The 21,459-nt window shown below is 39.9% G+C and overlaps 1 protein-coding gene across 1 annotated transcript; it reads left to right on the forward strand.

Moving 5' to 3' along the window:
* The first annotated feature begins 1,638 nt into the window (after positions 1 to 1,638).
* Positions 1,639 to 20,251, forward strand: LOC128533397 (calcium-activated chloride channel regulator 4A-like). Its single transcript, XM_053507656.1, has 13 exons — positions 1,639 to 1,813; positions 3,546 to 3,683; positions 3,809 to 4,158; positions 4,243 to 4,405; positions 5,150 to 5,377; positions 7,135 to 7,359; positions 7,477 to 7,657; positions 7,766 to 7,872; positions 7,956 to 8,165; positions 8,296 to 8,566; positions 8,654 to 8,818; positions 9,117 to 9,335; positions 19,320 to 20,251. The coding sequence occupies exons 3-13, from the start codon at positions 4,022 to 4,024 to the stop codon at positions 19,700 to 19,702; spliced, it is 2,289 nt and encodes a 762-aa protein (XP_053363631.1). The 5' UTR covers positions 1,639 to 1,813; positions 3,546 to 3,683; positions 3,809 to 4,021; the 3' UTR covers positions 19,703 to 20,251.
* The last annotated feature ends 1,208 nt before the right edge of the window (positions 20,252 to 21,459 follow it).

Raw genomic sequence — 21,459 nt, forward strand, 5'->3', positions numbered from 1 at the left:
TGGAGGCCTATTCCAACTATGGCACTTTGTAAGAGAAAGCTCTGGCCCCTGCTGTAGTCTTCACTACATAATAAACCAATAAATACCTTTTAATTAAAATTAGCATGGTGGATCACACTATACCAGAATACCAGCAGTTCATTAGGTTCAGTGGCATGAGATAAGCTTTAAGGGTCTATAGTAATCTGCTGATCATACACTAATAATACTGCATAGTTTCACACACACACACACACACACACACACACACACACACACATATATATATATATATATATATATATATATATATAATTTCATTGTACAGAGGGGAACATGTTTATTAACTGTGCATATGACATTAAACTTAAACTTGAAACTTGAAACATATTTCCCCAAAAAACTGGCTAGACAGAATTTAATGAAACTATGCCATTCCTTCAGCATTTGCCTGAAGTTAAACTTGAGACATAATGAAATCAAAACGTTAAGTAAAAGAGACGTTATGAACATTTTTGTGCCAGATTACGCCACAGCATCTAGCGCTTTTTAAATGAATATAGAGCTTTTCCCTTAAGGTGGGCGTGGCTATACGTGTCAGTCAACAGAGCCAAACAATGCATTATTTTAAAGTGTATACCCAGGGTTTGCGGAAGACACAAAAACAATTGTAATGCACCTACAAGGCAGCGGAATCCTCACAAAACAGAAACGAAACCACAACATAGCATAGCTAACTCCAAAAAAAGGAAAGTAGAACATGAAAATTGAACCTTCAAAGATGAATAGATTAGCGTATGTTTATTCTTTCTGTGGGAAGTTTTAAACCAGTTTGTCTCATATGTTCCAAAAACCATGGTGTTAATAAAAAGCAGCAATGTAAAGCGCCACTGGGAGGTAAAACACAGGTCGTTAGAGCAAACATATCTACAGCAGTCTGAGGTAAGGACGAATTGACAGCCCAATGTTTTGGCCTAAAATGTTGACTAAAAGCGATTATATGAACAGTTGTGTGGCGGACTTAATAATCTACTTTCTCTATGTAAACAAACAAAAGTTAAACTGAATATGGGATTAGTTCATATTTTAACAGCAAAAATAATACCATTATCTCACCTATGCGGTTTGACTTACGAGTGCCCGCCCGAAGTCCCGCAAAGTTCTGCAATTTCCAAGCTGTTCCTGTTTTTACTGTTTACTTTTTTGTTCAGTGTGATTTTCAAATATTAAAATGAAAGCTCTTTAGTGTTGAAGGGCTCAAGTCAAACGTTGATGTAACTGTTTCTGTTGTTTGAGACCCCAAATAAATAGTAAAAATACAGTAGGTATAGAGTTCACTATTGCAGGGCAGATAACATAGTATTAGTGGATGTCAAGTTTACCAAAAAATATCTTGGCTGAAAAGATTCAATTGATAAGATTTTTATTGGAAAGGACAAAGGTACAACCTTATCTAGACTTTAAGTAATTAGATGACAACTTTAAGTTATTATAACCATAAAAGTTGTAAAACACAAGTGCTCCGAATGATTTCTGCATGCTTGTGGTTTAATTATTATCAACATGAATATTGACATTTCAATTAAAATTCCATTCCTTTTACCTCTTTCTGTGAATCATTTGGGTGGTGCATTTAAGAATATAAATATCCCACCCTGGAATCCCTTTGCACACTTCTACAAACATGTTGAAGATGCTACTTGTGGTGTTGCTGTTTTTAAGTGCACTGGGACCTGTTTTAACAATCAGACTGGATGGAAATGGGTACAGTGATATTCTTGTAGTTATCAGCCCCAACGTGCCAGAGAATGAAGAAATTATTAATCAAATCAAGGTATTTATTCATTTATTTTAATATCTTATATAAGAACTTATATATTTATTTAAATGTGATATATACATTCTACTTTTACATGCCATACATAATTATTAGAAAAGCCTGATTACATGATCACATAATTCTACATACTGCATAACAGCGGTGTTAAAATGGCTGGGCAGGTATAGATTCCTATCTGCAGTTAAAATAAACACTTTTTCAGTACAGTTTGTTTGCAAAACTTATTCACTATTACTCAAACTTCTTTCAAATACTTTATGATATTTCTATTTTTCTTAATATTTGTTTAGCAACATATTCCAGTGAGTGTAGCAATTCTCACCCAATTGAGGATGGGTTCCCTCTTAAGCCTGTTTCCTATAAAGGTTTCTTCCTACTGTCATCTCATTGGGTTTTTCCTTGTCATACATTGTCTACTTAATTTACATATCTTTTTTAATTCTTTGAAGCTGCTTTGTGACTTTGGCCACTGTTAAAAATGCTATGTGAATAAAGTTAAAATTAATTTATACAAAGATGGCAGTAAAGAGTATACTTAAGACATTTTTTAACTAAAAATACTTCTTTGTCTGTTTTTTTTGGGATAGCCTTTTAGCTGTGTTTGTGGCTGAATTCTAAAACCAAAAAATGAGATATTTGAGTTTTAACCACATGTTTTTTGACTATTAATACTCTATGACTTTACTTCTACATTTTAATATGTTAATGAGTTAAAAACATTAAAATATTTTTTTAATTTAATAAATGTTTTAAATATACCAAATTATTAAAAATACAGTACTTATTGTTAACTAATTGATGTCAAACAATTATGTGTATTATTTCTACCCTTTATGATTTATGAACAATTACGAAAATAAAATCCTACACCAATATGTTTATCAAATACTGCCGATGTTGAATCAGTCTCTCATTAAATAATTAACATCAAGCCATAGCTAAGACCTTTTTAAAAAAGCTTGAAGTGAAATTCTAAAAATAAGGGCATCATTTCTTCAAGTTCTTGCACATGACGCCCCTGTTGCGCATATCCAGCCATGTTGTCTAACACTAACCATGCACCTTACTATATATGTTTACCAACGTACGAGGGCAGCAAGTCTATCGAGAAAACTTGGGCCATGCAGAAACAGATGAAAAGGAGAAAAATCAAGATATCAAAAAGTGTAGTATAGGTGCTATGGGTAAGAAAAAGAGAGGGAGAGAGAGAGAGAGATTCTTAGATTCACAAGGTGCTTTATTGACTTGACAAATATAGAAATTCATATATGTGTTGCACCACACATCTATCACACAACCTTTATTTATTTATTTATGGTAGTCTAATAAGAGAAAAAAAAAATCGTATGGACAATGTCACTCTAATAATTTAGATCAGAATATATATAGCTTCTTGTCACCATGATGGATGGATGGTAGGTAGGTAGGTAGGTAGGTAGGTAGGTCGATCGATCGATCGATCAATCTCATCTAGAATCAACAACCTAGCCATGATTAGAGAAGACATAGAGATCATTTTGATGTATGATGTGAGCATCAATTGATAAAAAAAGAAGAGCAATAGGAAACGGTTGAATTGTGAAATGTGCAATTAACAACACCATAAATGTCATTCATAGATCTAGGAATAGGGTTTGTAAGTGTCTAATGAATGAAAATGTTAAAAAAAACTTTGCTCAGTAAAGACTGACTAATGAATTTTTATTCTTACTATCACTCTCCACAGGCAATGATTGTAACTGGGTCAAAAATTCTTTTTGAAGCTTTAGACCACAAGGTGTTTTTCAAGGAGGTGAAAATTCTAGTACCAACAAACTGGACAAACAGAACGTATGAGAGAGCAACAACAGAAACCTTTGACAAGGTACAATGTTGTTACAATTTTATTGTAATTTATAGCAATTGTGAAAATCAATTATTTATTTTATTGAATTGTATGTATGTACTATAAATTCAATATATGACAAAAATAACAAATTTTATTTATAGGGCAAAATAAGAATTGATGATGCAAATCCTGCATTTGGTAATGATCCATACACTCGCCAGACCCAAGGTTGTGGACAGGAGGCTGAATACATTCACTTTACTCCAGACTTCTTGTTAGACAGCAGCCTTATAGATGTATATGGACCTTCAGGTATATTTCATTTTTATTTTGAAATATTATTGCAATTACAATAACTGAATCTGTATCAAGCTATGAGTTTTGTTGTACATTTTGTACTTTCAGGAAGGGTTTTTGTGCATGAATGGGCTCACCTCAGGTGGGGCGTATTTGATGAATATAATACAGAAAAGCCCTTTTACCTGTCTGCTGGTCAGATTCAAGCAACAAGGTTTTATTATCAGCTATTTTTTTATCAAAAAAAAATAGATGCATATTATACACATAGTTCTTAATTTTGTGTTTTTGTTTTTAGGTGTACAGATAAGATTACTGGTGTGGCGTATGAAATAGTTAATGGTGTCCTTCGTCAATGCCAGATTGCTGTAAATGGACTACCCACATCCGACTGTGAATTCTATCCACATGCAATGCAAAAGACAAATGCCTCAATAATGTTCATGCTAGGCATAGATTCTGTGAGTATAACTATTATTTTTTTAATACTGCATTTACAGTATACTGTGGCATATACTATAAGTGAAATTATAAATACTAGCTATAAACTTTTAAAATAGACTTTAGGTGTAAAAGTAGTAAGCTTAAAGTACAAAACTAGTTAACATTTTTGTACTGCAAGTATACTATAAAGTTTAGCACTTTATACTGTATTAGCTGAGATACCTTTTATTGATGGGAAAAGATTTTGTATAAAGAGTTAAAAGATTAAAGTTAAAAATAAGCTGATGTAATGCTTTAATGTAATCAGTGATATTACTTCAGATTGTAGATGTCTTCCTGTCGTTCTGTACTGTAGAGCTATCTGTATTAATACAAATCTTAATCTTATTAATACAAAAAAAAATGTAGGGTAAGTATTTTATTCCTTGTTTACGCTAAGTTGCACTTCTTTTGTTGTCAGCCAAATACACTTCATTTTTCTTATCTATGAAGGGCGAAGTCGAAAAAGTAGATTGGATACTTGTCTTAAAATTTTCTTATACCACTTCAGCGCTGATATTTTAGTGATGAAAAAGCTCCATTTTCAACGACCAGAAATGCTTTTGCATGTGGATGAAAGCTATGTGTAGACATGGCCTTAGTTTAAAAAAATATATACTATTAACACATTTAAGTAAACATCTTTTTGGTAAGGCGAATCTTTTAGTTTTTTGCTTGATGCTTTCTTTATACAGGCTGTGATTTAATTATTTTCCCTACAGATGACAGCATTTTGTCACGAAGGGGATCACAACTATGAAGCTCCCAATGATCAGAACAGCAAGTGTGGAAAAGCAACACGTACTGTAATCTTTAAGGACTCAGTAGATGCAATCTCACTTAACACTCTAAATCCTCTGCCATCCCCACCACCAGTACCAACATTCAGAGTCATAAAGAGAGGACTTCGGGTTGTCTGTCTAGTCCTAGATGTCTCAGGAAGCATGCAGGTATGTTTAATTACATAATGATAGTTTATAATTAAAATTTAAATAGAGCTCTGATTCCAGTTAGACACTATAGATCTACCTACTTTAAAAGGTTATATTTCACTTTATTCCTGGCTATTTTATTGAACTGCTTTTACCGCTGCCAAAGTAAGTGTAGGAACTAAATATTAAGTAAAAATAACTCAGACATAGCATGTAAAAGAAGTCCTATATGGTGCCTTATATTGCTAAATGAATAAGCCAAATTGCAACTATGACATAATTTATTGGAAATTTAAAAATCACACAGTGGCTTAGTGGTTGGCTTAGTTGTCACCTTGCACCTCCAGGGGCCGGGTTTTATTCCAGCCTCTGTGTGCATGGGGTTTGCATGGTCTCCCAGTGCTTGGTGGGTTTTGTGATGTTATGTCTGATAACATATTGGTTCCGGTCTTGTTTTGTTGCACAGCTGGAATGTAGAGCGGCAGCACAAAAACAATAGGCACAGTATTATTTTGCAGTACATGTGCTGACAACGTGTTTAATAAAAGAAGTTTGTTTGATATTAAAGTTTGTTGTCATTGTCATTGAAAGCATAACTTGTTTCCTCCGGTTGCTCCGGCCTTTCTCCCACAGTCCAAAGACATCCTGATTTAGCTCATTACCATTCCCAAATTGCCTGTACTGTGTGAATGAGCATGTAAGTGTGTGTATGTTTGTGCCTTGTGATGGATTGGCACCCCATCCAGGCTGTATGCCACCTCTGGCCTTAAGTCTCCTGGGATAGGCCCCGTGTGGTCTGCTTGGGATGTGTGTGGTGACTGGGGACGGTTTCATTTTACTATGAAGATGGTCCTGGTCCTGATGCAGACAGCTGTTTTTTGAGAACTTGTGATTTCCTACAGTTTTGTACCTGAGCCTCCAATACTAAAACCAAAGTTCATTTTAATACGTCTCCTTTTATATTAAATGTCCAGTTGCCTAATACTCAGTATGACCCTAGAATAATTCCTGCTATCCCTGTTAATCTGGTTCCTCAAGGTTTCTACCCATTGCCATCTCAGGAAGTTTTATCTTGCCACTGTTACCGTTAACTTGCTCATCAGGAACAATCTGATCATTTTGATTCATACATATTTTCTCACATTTCCATAATTTTCTTTTAATTCTGTGTTCTGCTTTGCGTTATACAAATAAAATTAAATTAAACTGAAAGGCTCCAGGCCCCCCATGACCCTGTACACAGGATTAAGCAAAATAGACGATGAGTGAGTAAGTAACAGTAAAAATCTCGTTGTATTCTTTTGATACAGCAGTTTATAAAATAGGAATTATCCAGCACCTTCTATTTTATTTTTATATTTTATTTTGATGAGTATTGTGTGCACAACATAGCCATGAAATGCTAAATCAGGATCATGCATATGTGGGGTATACTGTAGGTTAGACATTCAGTTTGTCATTCTGGTTTGTCAAGATGATGCCATATTTGTCATATTTTATTATTCTTATTTTATTTTGTGTGTGTTTGTGTGTGTGTGGGAGAGAGGATAGGTGTGTTCTTGTATAAAGCAAATATAATCAAAGTTAAAAATAATAAAAAATGATCTAACCAAGCTTTTATAAGTGTTTTTAAGTGTTTATAGTTTTATGCATAAAGAATTTACAACTTACAAATCAAGTAAATTTATAAGACCATGGGATGTTTAAAAAAGACATTTTAGGTAGAAAAAAGTATAATAAAATGTTTTGTATGTTTCTTTGTTTTGTTTTTAAAGGGAATGAGAATACAACTACAAAAACAGGCTGCTACGGTTTTCCTAAGCCAAATCATAAATGAGAAACAGTTTGTGGGTCTTGTGACTTTTAGTACTAATGCTCAAATACTAAACTCATTGACAGAAATAGATGGACAGGCCAAAAGAAATCTTTTAATTAACAAGTTGCCAACAGCCGCAAGTGGGTCTACATATATCTGTAAAGGACTAAGGAAAGGTTTTGAGGTGAGACACAAATTTGAAAACTTCTAATGCTTTCTTCTGCATTGCAAAAGTTTATATTGAATTTCACTGTCACTTTTGCCTGGAATTATGTTTATTGTGATTTTATTTTAATTTCAGGTCCTTCGTGTGGATGATGGTGAAACAACAGGAGATGAAATTATTTTTCTGACAGACGGGGAAGCAACTGATAATGTTCAGGATTGTTTCCAGGATGCTGTTCAAAGTGGTGCAATAATTAGCACTATAGCATTAGGCCCACAGGCAGACAATGTACTGAGAATGATGGCAAATGTAACAGGTAAGATTTTATAAATTGCAGACAACACATCTCTGAGTTTAATCAGCACAGGATTACTATTGTTGCCTTACATTCTGAAACACTAGATTTTTATTCTTATTTAAACAGGGGGAATCTTTAGAGTAGCCAAAGACACTATAAGTTCCAATGAGCTTGTGGATGCCTTTTCCGCAATGACAATATTTGATGGAAATCCCACTTCACAGCCCATACAGGTTAGTGATACACATCCAATAAAAGAAATCTCAATATATCATGGCAGTGTATTGGCATAATAGCTTTTATTTTTTCCAAACAGCTCGAAAGCACTGGAGGGGATTTTGAAAGTTGGTTCAATGGAACAGTTACGCTTGACCGGACTGTAGGAAACCGCACCATGTTCACATTAATTTATGAAAGAAGTGCACCCAGTGTGTATATAAAGTCACCAAGTGGTTTGGTTTATGATCAGAGAAATACCACTGACAGTGCTAACACAATCACTTTAACTGTTCCAGGAACTGCAGAGGTAAACCTTTTTACAGCTACTTTGACAAAAGAAATCTTGTAGCACATTGCATGCTGAAAACTATAAAAATAACAAAAAAGCATTTGACAAAATAATGAACATAATTTTCATTATCTATTTTGCGTTGCAGGCAGGGGATTGGGAATACAGCTTCCTCAACAGAGAAATGGCTGCTCAAGAAATGAGTTTAACAGTAATGAGTCGGGCAGCTCGTGAAGATGTTTACCCAGTCACAGTTACAACCAGAATAGACCAGCAATCGCGTGATGGCAGCAAACCCATGATCGTGTTGGCTGAAGTCAGTCAGAACTACAATCCTGTGTTGGGGGCTAACGTTTCGGCGACCCTGGAGTCAGACAAAGGGCACTCCGTAAAACTGGACCTCCTTGATAATGGAGCAGGTAACACATAAAATGTCAGCAGTATCATTATTTCTAGGTAAATTCTTACATTTCACACAACATTTATTCTGCACATATCTTTTACAGGAGCTGATGCTTTCAAAGATGATGGCATATATTCCAGATACTTCACAGACTTTAAACTTGGAAAATACAGTCTAAAAGTGAGAGTGGAAAATCAAAATGAAAGGGTTCAGTTCTCTCCCTATAGACACAACGGTGCTCTGTACGCTCCTGGATATATAGTGGATGGTAACTATTGTGTATTATTATCACTCAGAACTGTCCAATATATCTTAAGTGAGTTAAAGACTTTCCACAAAGGGGTGCTACTGTATTGGCATTTTAAACTAGTTCAGAGAAATGAACAGGCAATGTACCAGCAGTAGAATTACTTAAATGGAAGCATTGGAATGGGAGCAACACATCCTTAGCATTACGTTTGTCCTCCTTGCTTTACTAGTATTTAGCCAAAAATAACTAACTAATCAACTGACCATGTGAATGATTACCAATTTAGCATTAACTGAAATTTGCATTCTCTGTTAAGGTAAAGTGGAATTAAACCCTCCTAAGCCCCCAGTGAATGTGCAGCCAGTAGATGTAGGCAGCTTCACCAGAACAGCAACTGGGGAGAGTTTTGCGGTGGATGTGAATGCAGTTACAAACTTTCCTCCAAACAAGATCACAGATCTAATTGCTGAAATCCAGGGGGATACCGTGTTGCTCAACTGGACGGCTCCTGGTGAGGATTTTGATCAGGGAACAGGTGAGTCTTGTGCAGGATTACAATGGTAGAAATAAGAGGCCAAAATTTCTCCACGGTAATGTGAAAGACTGATTGCAGGTTTTAGGACCAGTTATTAGGCCTTCGGGTAAATAGCTTTTTCACTTAAGGCAAGGCAGGGTTGGACAATATTTTTACCCCTTTAAAAAAAAAAAAAAATCATCATTTAAAAACTGCATTTTGTATTTACTCAGGTTATCTTTGTGTTTTTAATTTAAGTGTGACAAACATGCAAAAAAATTTGAAATACGGAATACACACACACACACACACACACACACACACTCACACTCATTACAGCTCAAAAGTTTGGGATCACTTTCTAAGTGCATGGTCATTCCACTCTTTTAATTTCTTTCAACATTATAAAGTAATGCTGAAGGCATGCAAAATATGCAATAATCTAGTTTGAACAGTTAATATTGAGATGTGTCTGCTACCTATGATATATAAAGCCTGCATAACGTCTTTAATCTGAGGTGCTGTTTGTTAATGGGTGATTTTTAAGACAGCAAAAATGTCTAAATGAACTTCTCATCTGTAGCAGAGGTAAGTTTTGGTCTTGCTTTACTTCGAAGGTTTTCATGAGAGCCAGAAAGGCTGACCTGTGTCTTAAAATAACAACTGACTGTTGTTGTTACATAATTACCTAATTTCATGTGGGTTATATCATAGTTTTGAAATCTCCAGTAAAAATATTTTTTTATTTATTTTCTCGGGCGGTAAAATGCTACAATATACTCTATGGCAAGCCGTTTAGGAAAATATTCATGAGAGATTTAAATGAAAACTCTATATTTATATATATTGAATGGATTCTGAATATATTAAATGAAACTCTATATTTATTGAATGGATTGTGAATATACTCAATGGTTTCCGAATATATTGAATGAAACTCTATATATTGAATGGATTCTGAATATGTTGAATGGATTCTGAATATATTAAGTGGATTCTGAATATATTGAATGGATAGTCTGAATATATTGAATGGAAAGTCTGAATATATTGAATGGATTCTGAATATATTTAATAAAACTCCAATATATTGAATGAAACTCTATATATATTGAATGAAAAGTCTGAACATATTGATTGAAACATGACGTCATCGAAACACAGCGCCATCTTTAAAAAGAATGAGTGAGTCAGCGAGAAACTTGGTTGCTGCGATTCTGAGAAATTAAGAGATGGTCAAAACATTGGTGAGTGCGTGTATATATATTCAGAAAATATATTCAAACTTTTCATTCAATTTATACAGACTTTTCATTAAATATATTCGGACTTTTTATTAAATATATTCAGACTTTTCATTCAATATACTGTATATCCAGTTCCCTTTCAAAAGCTACACACGATGCTGCGTGAAAACGCTATGGGAACATCTTTTTGTGTTGCCGGTTGTGAAGCATGTGTGTATCAAACATGCAAAATTTTGGCTTATACAACCTCGGTCAGGTGACGTCATCTGATGAAGTGCACCTGCAGGTTATAAATAGAAGTGAACCGGAAACATTCCTCAGATATTTTTGTCTTCAGGACAGCTTTGTTGTGTCTGCATGTGTGTGAACAACCAAATTTAAATAAGTGTTTAACTTACCGATATGTCTGAGTTTCAGGCTAGATGTGTCGCTCCGTGTGATAAACCACTTTGGTAGGGCGATCTCCACACTTTCTGCTATGAGGGGGAAAAATCACGGTCTCCTTCTCTGCTTTAGGGAGAGTGTGAGCATTGTGACCTCCTCCTGATTAAAGTGCTTTGGGCACGGCTCGCCTTTAAAGAGAAGCCCAGAGCCACAGTGCATTCCTGAGGATCTGGCAGATGCGCACGAGACAGAGTCTAACCCCTCCTTTCTCTTGCCCTCTCGCCGGATCAGAAAAATATATATATAATAATTTTCCATCCACTTCTCAAGTGCGCTCCAGTGCTTCTTGTGAATGGACAGGAGAGTCATCCTATCTCGCGTCCGCTGAGATGGAAGTTTGAGCCTCAATGAAGCTCTCTCCCCTTCTTCAGCGAACTCCATGACGGGTTAACCCTTTCATATTCATCCCATGTTTTTTCATGCCATTGACTTCGATTTATTCGAATATCGTTGATGCGGAAGCCCCAGATAAAAGAGACGTTTGCGGGCTATCTCTCTCCTGGGACATCATCCTCCCTGAAAAAGCCAACACTTCCTTCCAACCGTGTAGACTTTCATCTTCCCTGGGGGGAAAAGCTTTTTAGGCAGCAGGTCAAGCTGGTGCTGCACTGCACACCATGGCGGTTTTGCAGGCTTACCAGGCTGACCTGCTGAAAGTCTTGAGCACTGGCGGGGCTCTTGAAGATCGGGCATTCTTGGAATTACGCCAAGCCACAAACTTGTCTCTTCGTGCAACAAAGCAGACAGCCAGTGCTATTGGCCGTTCTATGGCTGCGATGGTTTTCACGCAGAGGAACTTGTGGCTGAATCTCACAGGCATCAAGGGTAAGAATCGTGCATTCCTCCTTGATGCCCCCTCTCACTGTCCGACCTGTTTGGCAACGCTATTAATTCAGCCGCCACTAGGTTTTGGGAGGCAATCTATACGAACAAGCCCTCGAGAAATTCCTTCCCTGCCGTGTTCAAGAGTCGGGACTGTCGGCCACCCAGTCCTGACCAGGTCCAACTCTCGCAAGGCATGAGGCACAGAAGGAGAGTGTTTTGAGCCGGGCACCCCCTCGCAAAGACTGGGTGCGGCGCGCCGCGCTTCGCAATGTGCCTCAAAGAAGTCGGATTGGCGTATTCTCTTCTTCACGAAGAAGAACTCCTGAGGCTCATTCGCTCAGGATGCTGGGGGTTTCGGACAACACCGATGCCGAACTTTTAACAACCCCCCCCCCCCTCCCCCCAAACCCCAGGTCCAACCGAAGTGCTAAACTTGTGCCTTTCGGAGAAACTGGCAGCGTGAAAGCTACTGCCAGGTATATCTCCTTGGGCATTAAAGACTGTAGAGAGAGGCTACAGTATTCTCGCACATCACCCTCCGTGTTCCAACGGTGTTGTCTCCACTTCCGTGAAACCGGAAAGGGTGCACCTTCTGACTCTGGAATTGCAATGTTGCTGGGAAAAAGGGGCCATAGAACATGTTCCCCTACCAGACAGAGAGGCTGCGTTCAATTTTAAATTTTTGCGGGCTTAACCGCGCCATCTGAAAAGTATAGTTTCAAAATGTTGTCTGCCAAACGATTGTTCTCAAATACAACTAGGGGATTAGTTTGTGACAATCGATCTTAAGGACGTATATTTTCACATAAAAATATTGCCACAACACAGGAAGTTCCAGAGGTTCGCTTTTGGGGGCGAGGCTTACCATTTTCAGGTACTTCCATTTGGCCTAGCTCTGTCACCCACACATATACAAAATGCATCTGTATTTTGTACGACATAGGCAACTGGCTGATTCTGGCTCAGTCGCAGAAGCTAGCCTTCCGACATAGGCATGTCGTCCTAGCTCATCTTGATTCTTTAGGATTGAGACTCAATGCCATAAAAGCGTTCTCTTTCCTGCTTAGAACACAACATATTTGGGTGTCACGTAGGATTCGATCGCAGTGCGGGCACAGGTGTCTCAAGCACGTGTTGAATCCATTTTCAACACCCCGAAGGAAACCAAGCTAGGCCAGAAAATGACTGTTCATCACTTTCAGAGATTTTTAGGTCTCATGGCAGCTGCATCCACGGTGATACCTTTGGGCCTTCTGCACATGAGATCGTTTCAGTTGTGGCTGAAAGCAAGGGAATTTTACTCAGGGCCAATCCCCGGAGGCAAATACGGGTTACGAGCCAGGTGGCTTCGCACCTTTTCTATGTGGAATAGACCCCGGTTTCTGACTTTGGGTCCCACTCTACGTGCGTTTTTGTCGTCGCGAAACGCTAACAACAGACGCGTCCCTCACGGGCTGGGGTGCGGTCTTAGATGGCCGCCCAGCCCAAGGGAACTGGAGAGGCCATCTTCTTGCATGGCACATCAATTGCCCCGAACTGATGCCTTTATTTTTGCCCTAAAACACCTCCTCCAGCAGTTGAGGCTACCATGTCCTAGTGCGGGTGAACAACATTACGGTAGTCTTGTACATAATCGCCAGAGTGGACTGTGCTCGCGCCAATTGAATAAGCTAGCGCACCAGGTTCTGCTTGGGGCACAGGACGAGTTCTTGTCCCGCAGGGTGATGTACATTCTGGCTAAAAGCCAGGGGATTTGCTCAAGCGTCAATCCCCGAAGGCAAATACGGGTTACACGCCAGGTGGCTTCGTACCCTTTCTATGTGGTTCAGACCCCGGTTTCTGACTTTAGGTCCCACTCTACGTGCATTTTTGTTGCCGTGAGACGCTAACGACAGACGCCTCCTTCATGGGCTGGGGTGCGGACTTAGATGACCGTCCAGCCCAAGGGAGCTGAAGAGGCTACTTCTCGCGTGGCACATTAATTGCCTTGAAATGATGGCTTTATTTCGGGCCCTGAAACACTTCCTCCAGCATTTAAGAGACTACCATGTCCTAGTGCGAGTGGACGACACTGTGCTCATGGCGCTTGAATAAGCTAGCGCACCAGGTTCTGCTTTGGGCACAGGAAGAGTTCCTGTCCCTCAAAGCGATTTACATTCCAGGGCATATGAAGTTAAGAGCCCTGGGTACCCTCAGAATGTACGTAGTACGTTGGCTTCCGACCCTTAAGATGTTTTTTCTTATAGTTACTTCTTTCAAGAGAGATGCTATTGCCCTAGCCTACGAGGCGCGTGGTCACACTATTGCGCTGGCAAGAGGTGTCCCCTTGCAGCAAGTGTGTTATGCAGCAGGTTGGTCCTCTCCGCACACATTTGTTAGATTCTATTGTAACAAACTCATTACTATCAATGTTAAAATAATAGCTAGCCGTTAACAGACATCAGGGGGTAAATAAGGACCACCAGAGAAACGGTTAAATTCAAATTTTATTTGTCACATACACAAACATACACAGTACGAAATGTAGTGAAATGCATTATACGACTGCCATTGACCCTAAAAGAGAGTTAAATTTTACAAATAAGAAATAAATATGAATAAAAGAAATACGATAGAAATTAAATAAAAAAATTAAATTAAACTAGGAAAAATAGAACTAAAAATAAAAATAGAAATGTGCTAGGAAAAAAATAGAACTAAAAATAAAAATAGAAATATGATGTACAAAATAGAAATATACTGTGCAAATTGAAATATACTGTACGGTGTGTGCAAATATGCATAGAGCAAAGTGTTTTAGTGCAGAGGTTCTTAAAGTGTCTTTGTGCACTGGTCCAGGATGTAAACGTAAAACTGTAAAATGTAGTGTAGTTGTGAAGGTAGGTGTGCAAAGTTATTAAAGTGTCTTTGTGCAATGGTCCAGGATGTAACGTACGACATGTAGTGTATATATGAAGGAAGGTGAGCGTGTAATTGTCCATAGTGTTCATGGATGTAAGAAGATTGATAGATTTGACCAATTATGAAAATATTGTGTAGTTCTGCATAGTGGTGTGGTTGTGGTTGAGAGACCTTATCGCCTGCGGGAAGAAGCTCCTCCTCAGTCTCTCTGTGTTGGCCTTCAAGGAGCGGAATCGCTTCCCAGACCGCAACAGAGTAAACAGTCCGTTATTGGGGTGGCTGAGGTCCTTCACGATCTTCCTGGCCTTGGTCAAGCACCGCTTGCTGTAAATCGATTGCAGGTCAGGGAGCTCGATGCGGATGATGCGCTCAGCTGATTGCACCACCCTCTGTAGAGCTCGTCTGTCCTGCATGGTGCTGTTCCCGAACCAGGTCGTGATATTTCCCGTCAGGATGCTCTCGATGGTGCAGGAGTAGAAATTCCTGAGCACCTTGGAGGGCAGTCTAAAGTCTCTCAAGCGTCTGAGGTGGTAGAGACGCTGCCGGGCCTTTTTTACCACGGTGTTGATGTGACAGGACCATGCCAGGTCCTGCGTGATGTGAACACCGAGGTATCTGAAGCTGTCCACTCTCTCCACTGGGCTCCTGTTGATGACGGGGGTCTGGTAGTTCCTCACCTGCTTTGTACTAAAGTCCACTATCAGCTCCTTTGTCTTACTGACGTTCAGGAGGAGATTGTTTCTCTGGCACCAGTTCTCCAGATTTCCAACCTCCTCCAGATAGGCCGTCTCATCGTTGTTCGTGATCAGGCCCACCACAACAGTGTCGTCAGCAAACTTGATGATGGTGGTGGAGCTGGTAGTGGCCACGCAGTCGTGGGTGTACAGAGAGTACAGCAGGGGGCTCAGAACACAACCCTGGGGGGCTCCAGTACTGAGAGTGAGGGAGGCTGAGACATGTCCGCCCATCCTTACTGCCTGTGGTCTGCCAGTTAGGAAGTTGGAGATCCACTGACACATAGATGAGCTGAGTCCCAGGTGCTCCAGCTTGGTGGTAAGTGTGGAGGGAATTATGGTATTAAATGCAGAACTGTAGTCGATGAAGAGCATTTTCACATAATTCCCCCTCCGAGTGTCCAGGTGAGTGAGAGATGTATGGAGGAGATGAGAGATTGCATCGTCCGTGGAACGGTTTGGACGATAAGCAAACTGTAGTGGGTCGAGTGTGTCTGGTAGTGAAGAGATGATGAAGTCTCTGACCAGGCGTTCAAAGCACTTCATCACTACTGAAGTGAGGGCTACAGGGCGATAATCATTGAGGGAAGCAGGATGAGGTTTCTTTGGGACAGGAACAATGATGGACTCTTTGAAGCATGTGGGGATCACCGACTGAGATAAAGAGATGTTGAATATCTCAGTGAACACAGGTGCTAGCTGGTCTGCGCAGGCTCTGAGAATACGGCCTGAGATTCCGTCTGGTCCTGCTGCTTTCCTGGTGTTCACTCTCTTGAAGGCTCTCCTCACGTCATGCTCGGTGATGATGAACGCGCTTCCGGTGCTGGCAGTGACTTCCTGTCTGCAGCCGTTAGCGCCGCTAGCATTAGCATCGCTAGCGTCCTTAGCTGCAGCCTCGAAGCGAGCATAGAAAGTGTTCAGCTCGTCTGCCAGAGACATGTCTGCGTTTATCATACCGGATGTTGGTGCTTTATAATCCGTTATTGTCCTTAGTCCCTGCCACAGGCTCCTAGAGTCGCTCTGTTGGAGTTGTGACTCTAGTTTCCTCCCGTAGCGCTGCTTCGCCTCTTTCACCGCCTTCCGGACGCTGTATGACGCAGCCTTGTACGGTTCCATGTCCCCCGACGCGAGTCCCGTGTTGTAGGCAGTGGTGCGAGATCTCAGAGCGTCGCGGATGGTTTTATCCACCCACGGCTTCTGGTTGGGAAACGTTTTAATAGTCTTTTTTTCTACGGTATCGTCCGCTAATTTCCCGATGAATCCCACAACCGCTTCCGTAAACACGCTGACGTCACCATCGGAGCTGTTTCTGAACATGTCCCAGTCTGCGTCATCGAGTGCGTCCTGTAACGCGGCCACCGATTGGTCCGTCCAGCGCGCGACCTCCCTCTGAACCGGAACTTCCTGTTTCAGCCTTTGTTTGTATTTTGGCATGAGGAAGATGGCGGCATGGTCGGATTTACCAAACGGTGGACAAGATTGTGCCTTGTAACCGTCCTTGACTGTGGTGTAGCAATGATCCAGTGTCCTTTCGCCCCTGGTGGGGCAGGTGATGTACTGATAAAAGTTTGGCGCTGCGCGTTTGAGGTTGGCACTATTAAAGTCCCCCGCCACAATAAGCGCAGCGTCCCGGTGTTGTGTCTGGTGCTGTGTGAGTGCCTCATGCAGCTCGCATAAGGCAGTGTCCGTGTCCGCTTGTGGTGGAATATAAACGGCGCTGATTATGACCGATGTAAACTCCCGAGGAAGGTAAAAAGGACGACACATGATGGACAGTAGTTCCAGGTTTGGTGTGCAGGAGCGTGTGAGAGGAACAACGCTCGCGCTGTTGCACCAGCTGCTGTTCACCATTAAACACACGCCGCCTCCCCTTGACTTCCCCGAGTCCCGCGTCCTGTCCATGCGGTGAACCGAGAATAACTCGGCCGGCTGGATGGCGTGGTCCGGCACCGCTGGGTTCAGCCATGTCTCGGTGAAGCAGAGGAGATTGCAGTCCCGAATGTCTCTCTGGAACTTTATCCTGGCCCTGAGGTCATCGAGCTTGTTTTCCAGTGACTGGACGTTGGCGAGCAGGATGCTAGGCAGAGGTGTGCGGTGTGCACGGGCTCTCAGCCTGTTCCTGACGCCGGCTCGTTTCCCTCGGGGCCGCCGCTTCGCGTCGCGTCCTTTGTTGTCCCTCAGGATCTCACTCGGCCAGCTCGGATCCGGAGTTAAAAACGTCGAATTGTGAGTACATTGTATACCAATAGAAACAAGAGTGTCTCTATCATAACTAATGTACCCCATGGTGGTAATTTTGCCGATTTTAAAACGCTGTAAATTAACTTAAAGAACAAAAACAAAGAAAAGGTGGTCGGAGCAGTCGTGACGGCAGCCGACCTCACCGGCGCCATCTTTTATTGTTATATATTTTATGGTTAATATATTTAAGTGTATAAACATTTAATGTAGTGCTGTACAAATTACCACTCACTCGCCGGCCACTCATACCACATTCATACAGTCCGTGTTCGCACTCATACAGAGTCCTTTCTCTCTTAACCATAAGTAAAATAAACAAAACCAGAGGCCGTCCCACTCCACGCCTGATGTCCTCAACGAGCGGCATCCCTTTACTGGTGACGCAGGTGCAGCCAAAGATTCGGTTGCGCGTGCACACTGCCGCTGATGTGTTCGGTCAATCCCGGAGGAGCAGCTGTCACACCCACTCACGGGAAGACACACACACCAAACACAAACAGAACAACAACAAAAAAAACCTCATGCGTGTCGGTTATGCCTATCCTGCACTCGGGTTTACAAAGTTTTTAGCTTTTAGCATTTAGCTAATAGCATTTAGCTAGAGGCTGTGATATGGCTGCTGTTCCCTGGCCCAGCCTCTCTTCTACTTTTATTGAATTTGTCTAATTAGGTCCCACAACGTCCGGGAGCCCGAAACCAGGCAACCACCTGTTACACCATAGTTTGGATGTTTATGCTACTCTGGGCTTACAGGTCCTCGAGTCAGCCTCCCAGAGCTAGATCTGAGACCACCTGGCTATTGTGCGCACACGCTACACAACCCTGGGGGTCCAGACACTTGTAGTGCGACGGCGTTGGTATTCTCGTTCCCATGTAGCTTTTAAAAGGGAACGTCTCAGGTTACTTAACTGTAACCCTGTTCCCTGAAAAAGCGGGAACAAGATGCCGGGCTCCAATGCCGCACTGCTTGCGTGACTGGATGTCCTTTCTAACAAAATTGATCTGAGGAATGTTTCCTCCTATTTAAAACTTGCAGGTGCACTTCATCAGATGACGTCACCTGACCGAGGTTATATAAGCCAAAATTTGGCGTGTTTGATACACAAATGCTTCAGAACCGGCAACACAAAAAGATGTTCCCATAGCGTTTTACGCAGCATCTCGTTCCCTCTTTTTTAGGGAACAGGGTTACAGCAAAGTAACCCGAGATGTTTTTAATCAATATATTCAGAATCCATTCAATATATTCAGACTTATCATTCAATATATACAGACTATTAATTAAATATATTGAGACTTTTCATTCAATATATATCGAGTTTTCGAACAATATATTCAGAATCCATTTAATATATTCAGACTTTTCAATCAATATATTCAGACTTTCCATTCAATATATATAGAGTTTTCATTTGATTCTCTCTTGAATATTTTCCTAAACGGCATGCCATAATAGTCTATATATACATGTATATACACATATACACACATATACATACATATATACAATACAATTATTATTTTTATTATTATTTTATTTTTATTATTATTATTTTTTCATATTTACCATTAACCATAATGACAGTACTGTCCTCTGCTCTATTTCTTTTAAGCTGATTCCTATGAAATCAGATGGAGTGAAGATTTGACTATGCTTCGAAACAACTTTAACAGCGCTTATTTAGTCAACACTTCGGGACTTCAGCCTCGGGCGTCAGGATCTCCTGAAGAATACTCTTTCCAGCCTGATATTAGAATTCAAAATGGCACCACACTTTTCTTTGCTATTCAATCAAAGGACGAACAGTCAGCAGTGTCTGAGGTTTCAAACGTTGCTCGAGCAACAAAGTATGTCCGAGGCCCCAGACCCCCATCTATTTCAAATGAAGGCTTGAATCTAACGGCTATCATCGTATCAGTCTGTGTGGTGACCATAGTGGCTTGTGTTATAACTGTCATCATCACATGTTCACTAAAACGAAAAAATTATGGGTAGAACTTAATATGACAAAGGATACACTATAACTGCAAGCATAAATGTTCAGATTCAATGTACTACTCCAATCTGATTAAAAATTATTGTGTTAAATTATAAAAATCATTATAATAAATATGTAATAAATATGTAAGCATAAATATAAATATAACTATTATTTGCACATATTTAGGCTAAAGAATGCATGTGTGTCAAAATTACTTTATGTTCAAGTAAATCTGATCTCTAGCACTGTTTTGGTAGCAGTGAGACTGCTTCACTTACTGTTTAAGAGAATGAATAACTTCACTGTATTTTAAAGGTTAAAAATGTATTTAAAGCTGGTATATTTATTTTCTTTTTTAATAAGGAGTTTGCTATTGGAAAATATCATATTTACAGATGTTAAGACATTCAATAAAAAAACAAACAAACAAAACCAGATACAGTGCAAAACCCAAAACAGCACTACTTAGCGGAGCAGCTCAAACCAGTATAAACTTAACGGATCAGAACTGGTCAGAATACACTTAGTGGATCAAATGCAAGACAAATGTCAATTGAGTTGAGGCTATTATAAAACACTTACACAAGCCGAGTGGGTCAAGCAGAGTGGGCCCACGTGGGTAGCAGCTCCTGTGAGCTTTCTTGAATGGCAGCTCTCGTGATCGACTAAACCAGCTTTTCCAAGCTCTCACCTGGGCAGCGTTCCCGGCTGGGGAGGAACGCTAGTCGTGAAACACCTCTTCGCCGGCAAGGACACAAAAACCATCTCTGCTTGAGAGTCTATGTGCCACTACTGGAGCTCCAAAAGATGACTTTTACACACTCGTGCACACTCACACACACATGCACACTATCAGAATCCCTCCTCCAAACAGATTAATCTCCTGCACTGTTACAGCCGTTTTTAACTTTTTTTCTTAACGGGAGTTGTTGTTGCAGTACAGTTACTAAAAGACAGTCACTACAATTGGACACAAAATTAAAGAAAATGCTTTACACGCACACACACACACAGTCACAATGTTGTAGTAAATAGTATACGTGCACATGAATGTTGACTATACGAGTGACAAAGCGCATGCTTTCTACAGTATTTGTATATCATGACCTATAGACTACTTTATTGTTTCTTTAGTTAAAATAACTTTCAAATTTCGAGAAGTAGAACAATGCAAAGAAAACACAGAAAACATGACCGAAAAGGCAGCAAACTAAGTAAATGAAAATATGAATAAAAAGAAATGCTAAACAGCAATAAATAAATAAATAAATAAAAGGTAACATGATTGGAGTGCAGGTAATCATGAAGTGACTATCAATATGATTTGTTTTGGTCTATTAACAAAATAATAAGGTTGAAAACAAGGGTACTGTAGCACCTGCACAGTGCCTGGATCAGTCTTTTGTGGACTGTGCTCTGTATGAGTATGCGCTCTAAATGTTATTTACTCTTTTTTTTGTGTCCCATTTATACACTGAAAAAATACCATGTAATTTTTTAATGTATTATACAAATCATGTAAATATACCTTATGAATTGAGTAAAATTCAGTAAATAAAAAACTGACATAAATACCTAAATTTTGCACGATGACTGACAAAATTGAGTTGACGTTTAAAATAAGTAGACTTATTTTTTTATGGAACTGCACAGCAGACAACTGCAAACAATTTAATAAAAGAAACTTTGACAAATCCTGTCTCTCAAAATTCTTCCATCTCTGTGTGCACAAATCTGTAGAGGTTCCTCTGGGCCATCTTCTTCAAAACAA

This window comes from Clarias gariepinus, chromosome 11 (genome assembly GCF_024256425.1).
Source record: "Clarias gariepinus isolate MV-2021 ecotype Netherlands chromosome 11, CGAR_prim_01v2, whole genome shotgun sequence".
NCBI lineage: Eukaryota > Metazoa > Chordata > Actinopteri > Siluriformes > Clariidae > Clarias > Clarias gariepinus.

What these genes read in the sequence shown, in the direction of transcription:
- LOC128533397 (XM_053507656.1), top strand. Translation starts at nt 4,022, where the DNA reads ATGAGTTTTGTTGTACATTTTGTACTTTCAGGAAGGGTTTTTGTGCAT. An exon ending in GGTCAGATTCAAGCAACAAG is followed by an intron (nt 4,159 to 4,242) that starts GTTTTATTATCA and finishes TTTTGTTTTTAG; the next exon opens with GTGTACAGATAAGATTACTG. An exon ending in GGATTTTGATCAGGGAACAG is followed by an intron (nt 9,336 to 19,319) that starts GTGAGTCTTGTG and finishes ATTTCTTTTAAG; the next exon opens with CTGATTCCTATGAAATCAGA.